Below are 8,220 nucleotides of genomic sequence, written 5' to 3' on the forward strand. Positions count from 1 at the left end.
ACTCAGACATAATTTACAAACTAACTGAGTCTGCCAGATCAAAGGCAGTAGGGATGACCAGGGATGTTCTCTTGATAAGTGTGTGAATTGGAACATTTTCCTGTTCTGCTAAGCATTCAAATTGAAACGGGTACTTTTGGGTGTCAGCGAAAATGTATGGAGTAAAAAGTACATTATTTTCTTAAGGAATGTAGTGAAGTAAAAGTAAAAGTTGTCAAAAATATAAATAGTAACATAAAGTACAGATACCCAAAAAACTACTTAAGGAGTACTTTAAAGTATTTTTACTTAAGAACTTTACACCACTGACACACACACTGACACACACACAAAGCCCCAGTAGTCAGTGGATGAGAGATTGGCAAACACAGCGGGCTTAGTGTTCAGAAATCAACACTACACACATGGTATCACGCAAACACAGAAACAGCACACACTGTCTCTGACACCCAAACACAAACACACAAGCCAGTACAAACAGCCACACGTGTTAGTAACAGTCTCAGAGCAAATATGGCAATCTGTTTCATTTCAGCTTTGCTGTGTGTGGCAATGGAATAGTTGAGTACAACTGAAAAGTTTGAGTAGGCCAGTGATGGCTGGTGGCACTTTTAAATGGGAGGAGGGGCTCATAGTAATGGCTGGAATGGAATAAATAGAATGGTATCAAACCCATCAAACACCTGGTTTCCATGTGTTTCAGACCATTACATTCACTCCATTCATTATTATGAGCCGTCCTCCCCTCACCAGCCTCCTCTGGAGTAGGCCTAAGACACCATTTCTAATTCCTAAAAAGGGAATTCATTAAACAGAATGAAATGATCATATGGCTGTTTTAACTTTTACTTCATGGTGGTTTCCTAATCATTTGAACTCATCACTGACCGTTTGAATTGAAAACAAGCATTGCCACTCCACAAAACTCTAAACCTAGATTCAATCTGGACCACGGAAGATCCACGTTATAGCACAATTGGCATTTAAAAGATTGTGCCGACATATTCAACATTTACCATTGTGTTCTCCGCGAACGTGGGAACGTTGCCTTTGTCTCACTAATCTGGAAAACCCAGCACAAAATTGTTGCGGAATTGCGCCAGAGATTATAGTCCCATAAATGTCCAAAAACTAAAGTTCCTAGTTACATGGCTGTGAAAATGCGCTGAAAACCATTTGTCTCAGTGCATCCAGGCTGAATCACAGTCGGTTGTGATTGGGAGTCTCATAGGGTGGCGCACAATTGGCCCAGCATTGTCCGGGTTTGGCCGTCATTGTAAATAAGAATTTGTTCTTAACTGACTTGCCTAGTTAAATAAAGGTTAAATAAATAAAAATAAATGATGATTTGTTCCACCTCTAGTATGAGACCATGAAGTACTAGTCATCTCATTGGATGGCAACCCAATAGGTGAGAACATTCCCTGTACTGTGTCGCTCTCTGGTGGATGTCTGAGGTACAACAGGGGCAGTCTCATCATAAGGCATTAGGTTAAATCCTCTGCTTATGTCGTATTGAAGGGGTTTAGTTCATCTTTTCTCATACTAACACCTGTCCAGTCCTGCCTCCAAGTGCTAAATAAATACAAATAAAAAGATGTCTTGTTCCACCTCTAGCACGAGAGACCATAAAGACTAGTCATATCTTTGGATGGCAACCCAATAGGTGGCAAGGAATCATAAGGTGAATGCACCAATTTGTAAGTCGCTCTGGATAAGAGCGTCTGCTAAATGACGTAAATGTAAATAAGAATTGGGCCTGTGTATTTTAGTTACTGAGGAAATACAGGTATCAACTTAAAGTGGTAAAGACCCATCAGCCAGTCTGGACCAATCATGTATAAGAACACTAGATTGCAAACGCTATGCATTGGCCAATGGGAAGCTTTGAAGCCAGAGTCCGCCATATTGGTACACCTCAGAAGGCGCAATTCTCCATAGGAATGAATGGAATCCTACATTATTTTAAAGTAATGTTTCATGGACAAAATTACATACTTAAGTATTTCTTTGTTGTAGTAAAAGTAAATACAACAAATAAATCTACACTTAAGAAAAATATAAACGCAATATGCCACAATTTCCAAGATTTTCCTGAGTTACAGTTCATATAAGGATATCAGTCAATTGAAATAAATGTATTAGGCCCTAATCTATGGATTTCACATGACTGGGAATACAGATATGCATCTGTTGGTCACAGATGCCATAAAAAAAGTTAGGAGCGTGGATCAGAAAACCAGTCAGTATCTGGTGTGATCACCATTTGCCTCATGCAGCGCGACACATCTCCTTCACATAGAGTTGATCAGGCTGTTGATTGTGGCCTGTGGAATGTTGTCCCACTCCTCTTCAATGGCTGTGCGAAGTTTCTGGATATTGGCGGGACCTGGAACACACTGTCATACACTTCGATCCAGAGCATCACAAACATGCTCAATGGGTGACCTGTCTGGCAGGCCATGGAACTGGGACATTTTCAGCTTCCAGGAATTGTGTACAGATCCTTGCGACATGGGGTTGTGTATTATCATGCTGAAACATGAGGTGATGGAGGCAGATGAATGGCACGACAATGGGCCTCAGGATCTCATCACGGTATTTCTGTGCATTCAAATGAACATCGATAAAATGCAATTGTGTTCGTTGTTTGTAGCTTATGCCTGCCCATACCATAACCCCATCGCCACCATGGGGCACTCTGTTCACAACATTGACATCAGCAAACCGCTCACCCACATGTCTGCCATCTGCCCGGTACAGTACAAACCGGGATTCATCCATGAAGAGCACACTTCTCCAGTGGTCATCAGTGAGCATTTGCCCACTGAAGTTAGTTACGACACCAAACAGCAGTCAGGTCATGACCCTGGTGAGGATGAGCTTCTCTGAGACGGTTTCTGACAGTGCAGAAATGATCCGGTTGTGCAAACCCAGTTTCCTCAGCTGTCCAGGTGGCTGGTCTCAGACAATCCAGCAGGTGAAGAAACCGGATGTGGAAGTCCTGGGAGGGCGTGGTTACACGGGGTCTGCAGTTGTGAGGCCGGTTTGACGTACTGCCAAATTATATAAAATGACATTTGAAGTGGTTTATGGTAGAGAAATTAACATTCAATTATCTGGCAACAGCTCTGGTTCACATTCCTGCAGTCAGCATGCCAATTGCACACTCCCACAACTTGGGACATGTATCAAAACTTCACATTTTAGTGGAACTTGTCCGCACCACAAGGTGCACCTGTATAATGATCATACTGTTTAATCAGCTTCTTGATGTCACACCTGTCAGGTGGATGGATTATTTTGGCACAGAAGAAACGCTCACCAACAGGGATGTAAACAAATAAGTGCACAAAATTTGAGAAAGATTTTTCATACGCACAGAAAGTTTATGGTATTATTTCAGGTCAAGAAACATAGGACCAATACTATACATTTGTTCAGTATACTTTAAGAAACTTTTGTATTAAGGCATCTAACAATGTTTTACGTGACCAGAGAAGGTCCCAAATAAACCGATAGGAACACATTGGCCTTATTTGATAGATTTGGGAGCTCAAAACCGTGCACATCACCTCTTCCTCTGGTAGAGTTGGAGAGGACATCACTATGCATTTCAGGAAGTCCAAATCACATTTTGACAGGTAACACCAAAGACTTTGTGCAGCACTCAACCCCCCTCCATGAGACATTTCTGCTGGGTGAGCTGTAGTCAAGTTCAGTCTCCTCTAGATGGCACTGTCGCATCAAGCCATATTCTCATACAGGTAAGAATCTTCCCATGGCCAGTGTCACGACAACTAGCAGCCCATAGATCACCATGAGTTAACATTTTGAAGCTATGCATAGTTAAACTCAAATGACAAATAGTTTGTGTTACCATTATGACAGGGTAAGAATTGAACTAAGCTCATGAGGTGAGTAATATTTGGGAAGTTTATTGGAATTCAACAAAAACCACATTGTGTAAACTAAAGACTGCCATCCCAAAAACTCCTACACTTCATAAAGCCAGTTCCCCAATGACATCAAGACCAAAGAGGTTCTATATCCAACATTGGTATGCAAAACCATAAACCCATGGAAGAAACCAAAGAGTTCCAGCCATTGTTGGTCAAATCCAACTTGCTCAGGTTTGAAAGAAGCACAGACAAGATTTCACCTTCTCCAAAAAATATTTATTAAACTGCGGGGGCGGCCTTCGGGGGCAACTTGGCAGCTGCAACCTGGGGAAGCAAATCAGAACAAGACATTTAGTGCTGAAAATTTGTTCAGAGGTTATTCCAGTGAGTAAGTGGGCTCTCGATCTAACAAAGTAATGAGGCCCACATCACACTGGAATAAAACAGCTTGAGGACAGTGACTTCACTAGAAGTCCACAGAAATGCCAGTCATGTCGTGACAGCACATGCCATACCTAGCTCCTTGGGATAAAAACTATTTCTAAGCCATCAAAAACAGCACGGGGGAAGCCAAGCGATGACTGCACCATGTAGCAGCCAGGGAGGGCCAGGTTAGTGCATCTAAATTCAGCTCATTACAAGAGGATCAAGAGGGAGAAGCTGCACCATACGGTGGATTCAGTCAGCATGAAATTCCCTCCGCTTGTTTACCCTTGGATTGTCACACTGTTGTTCCTCTTAGGCAGACAGATTGCTGCCGACAGGGCCTGAGCTGCTGTTTGTTTTTGCTACAGAAAAATAAAAAACTAAGACTGACATTCATTATGCAGGCTGTGAGGCTCAGGAGCAAAGTTACAGAATATATCTAGACCAAGGACAGATGGCTGAATTCAAAAGGCAGCCTGAATGCTTGGGCAACACTGCGCTAATGTTCTCATTACATGCACTGTGGGATGTTCTACCATCAAAGTGCAGGGCGACATGTTTTAGTGATGCAACAACCTAATTTTTGCAACAAAACATGTTTGAGTCTACTTTTTAGGTAAGGGCCCACGGGCCTGAAACAGTGAGGTACAAGAAGGCAGTACCCTGGTCCTGGTGAGCCTTGGTGCTATAAAGCCTTTATTCCAGCCAAGCAAGGCAGCAGATAGCCTAGCGGTTAGAGCGCTGGGCCAATAACTGAAAGGTTACTAGTTTCGATTCTCCAAGCAGACTAGATAAAATCTAAACAAAATAAGCCCCCCTCCCCCCCCATTTCACCAAATTATCTCACGATCCCGATTTAACCAATTTGTTTTGCCTTTGTCTGGGCCAGGCCTGCACAACCCATGGGCTCCCCAAAAGAAAGGTAACCAAACACTGCTGGTGGAGTAAAGAGAAGGGCCTCACCTGGCCAGCAATCCTGTCCAGATCTCTGGTTCCCTGGGCGGTTAGTCTGCGACCACTGTGAGAGAAGAGGTTCAGTCAGCCCGCAACAGAACAAATTAATCAAATTTTATGTCACATGCGTCGAATACAACCGGTGTAGAGCTGACAGTAAAATGCTTACTTACAAGCCTTTAACCAACAATGCAGTTAAGAAAAATAAGTGAAAGTAAAAAATGGAGCGCAACAGTAAAATAAAAGTAGCGAGGTTATAGACAGGGGGCACCGGTTAGTCGAGGTAATATGTATATGCATAGATAAAACAGTAGCAGCGTAAAAGAGGGGGGCAATGCAGATGGTTAGCCATTTAATTAGCTTTTCAGGAGTCTTATGGCTCTGGGGTAAATGCTGTCGGACCTAGACTTGGCGCTCCAGATCGGCTTGCCATGCAGTAACAGAACAGTATGACTAGGGTGGCTGGAGCCAGACTATTTTTTGGGCCTTCCTCTGACTCCTCCATACTAACAGATCATCTCTATTCTGTGCATTAACACAACATCCCTTAGACAGGTTGACTGACAACACCAGAGACGGGAACACTTTGGCAATGACACCACTACACAACCGCCATAAGATGAAATGTGCCCAACCGTGTGCAGAAAATGCTACAAAGCTATGAAATCAATTACCAAGTCTGAACGAGCCTGGTCAGAGAACAATAGTACATTTATTTTATTTGCATGGAATCTGGATAATGAAATTGAGTACTTGTAAGATGCTATGTCTGTATACGGTTTTGTTCAGTGGGCACAAAATGGTTTCAACAAGGGAAGAAAAATGTTAGCAACATGTTTGGTCTTTGTTAGTCGTTGCATGAAAACCGAATGTATAATCCTCAACCCAGCGGTGCTCTGGGACCAGGACTAGGTGACTAAAACACAAAACAGCTCATATCTGGTGTTTCACTCTGTTCTCAATAGAAGTAGAAATATAGGATCGGCTTGCTTTCCCTAATCCTAACCACAAGGACCAATGAGAACGCCGACCTTGGCTCAGTGTCTAGGGACATTCTAACCAGCGTGGTTCTACTCACCCGTTGGGGTTCTTCTCCACCATCTTGAGAAGCTCGAGGGCCTGCAGCACCTTGCGGGCCACGTTTTTGGAGCCGACACTGAAGTGGGCGGGACACACACCGTTCCTCTGGCGACCACCATAGATCTTGGTCATGGAGCCCACACCGGCACCCCCACGCAGGTACAGGTGGCGCACTGTGGACGCTGGGAGGGAGAAGAGGGGTTAACACCACTGATAGAGTCACAATGACCTCGTTCCATACTTCTGCACTAACAGTGAGGAAAATCATTTGTGGACCATTTGGGTCTAAACCAACGCCAATAACAGATTGTATCTACCATACTAGACTAACGGCCTGAGCAGACAGGTAGTCCTGAAGGGAAGAATGTCAATGATCAAAATCATACCAGCTCTGGTGTAGAACCAGTTCTCATCGCTGGGTGCCAGCTCCTTGTGTTTGGCCAGCTTGACAATGTCCACCCAATCTGGGACCTTCAGCTTTCCTGACCTGGAACAGGAAAAGCATTTGTTAGTCACTCAGAAAAACTCAATGCATTCCTAAGCAATAATTGAACATGGCTTCATGTGTATGCGACTACATACACTTATATTAAAGAACTGGGTGGAAAACTCACTTCTTCAGGAAAGCCGATAGGGCACGGACAAACTCCTGCTGGTTGACGTCTTTCACTGTGACACCAGGCATCTGCCAGAGAGGTAGAGAACTTCAGTATGAAGTACAATGCATGAATGATGGTTATGTAGACTGCAACGAATGTCCTGGGTAGATTGAGGTCCTGAGCACATTCAATATGTAGCCTAGCTACTCATGTAACTAACGTTAGTTACATAGTTATGTGCTGACGATAGGATGACTCGACCGCCCCAATAATCAGAAAGCAGTTAAACTGATGATTACATGTCTATACACTACTATTGATAACGTTTCTGCAAACATCACTATCTAGCTAACGAGCCAAATGGGTGATGAACAGCTTGTTTAAGGAGGCGACTAACGTTAGTTGGCTAACTAATTATATAGGCTACCTACCTTCCTGTCAGACAGTGGCGATAGAAAATATGCACATCTCGTGATAATATAAATCCCGCAGTGCAAAATCTTGAATTATCTGAAGTCCAATTTAAGCAAATAACTAATATCATCAAGGCATAGTTGGGCAAGACTGCTCACCAACAAACCAGCCACCGTTCAATAAAATGTGATGGTAATTAACTGGCTGGAGTTAGCCACAATGCTAGCCATGAACTTAAGTACAACCCCGAGACCTGTAACCATATCAGAAAGTCGAGGCAGAAATCCAGACGGTATAACGATCACAGATCAACAGCAGACGAGGGTAACACATTCAAATGGAAGACACCGTTAGCGCAGATAACATAAGTGTCTTGTCTAAAATGGACAAACAAAACGCGAAATGTTTAGGCCTCAATGCAGAGGCATGGGGGCAGCCATCACTGGAACGTATGTGCGAGTGCCACATGCTATTTTATATATGCTAAATCATCTACAGGACTCTGTAGACTTTCTGGAAAACACTGTCTTTGTTAATTGATTGTTTAATGTATACGCGGTCAGTTATATGAGAATAATTATCACGAAAATGTCATACAGTTGGTAAAATAAGGCCGGAGAACAGACATCCTTTTACCTTGCTTGTGGACAGCGAGAGGAAGAGGGTAAGACGGGGTTTCCAGCCCGTGTTAAAACGGGCGGATCGCGTTCATTCTCGCGAGATATGATCTCACCCTGTACGTCGGTATTTTCATCACAAGATGCCCTGTTGATGAATTTCTAGCCCAATCAGAGTCGAACCTGTTGCATTTCAAAGCAGCTTGCAGTGCCCAAGGTTAAGGCAAC

General features: G+C 43.3%; 1 protein-coding gene across 1 annotated transcript; it reads right to left on the reverse strand.

The window, feature by feature from the left end:
* Positions 1–3,373: 3,373 nt before the first annotated feature.
* Positions 3,374–8,019, reverse strand: LOC100196277 (ribosomal protein S19). The gene is given in 6 exon segments (NM_001141306.1): positions 3,374–4,226; positions 5,292–5,346; positions 6,361–6,544; positions 6,749–6,849; positions 6,977–7,047; positions 8,012–8,019. Coding segments are annotated over 5 exon segments (456 nt in total). The 5' UTR covers positions 8,012–8,019; the 3' UTR covers positions 3,374–4,181.
* Between the last annotated feature and the right edge of the window lie 201 nt (positions 8,020–8,220).

Source organism: Salmo salar, chromosome 02 (assembly GCF_965601325.2).
Source record: "Salmo salar chromosome 02, fSalSal1, whole genome shotgun sequence".
NCBI classification, from domain to species: Eukaryota; Metazoa; Chordata; class Actinopteri; order Salmoniformes; family Salmonidae; genus Salmo; species Salmo salar.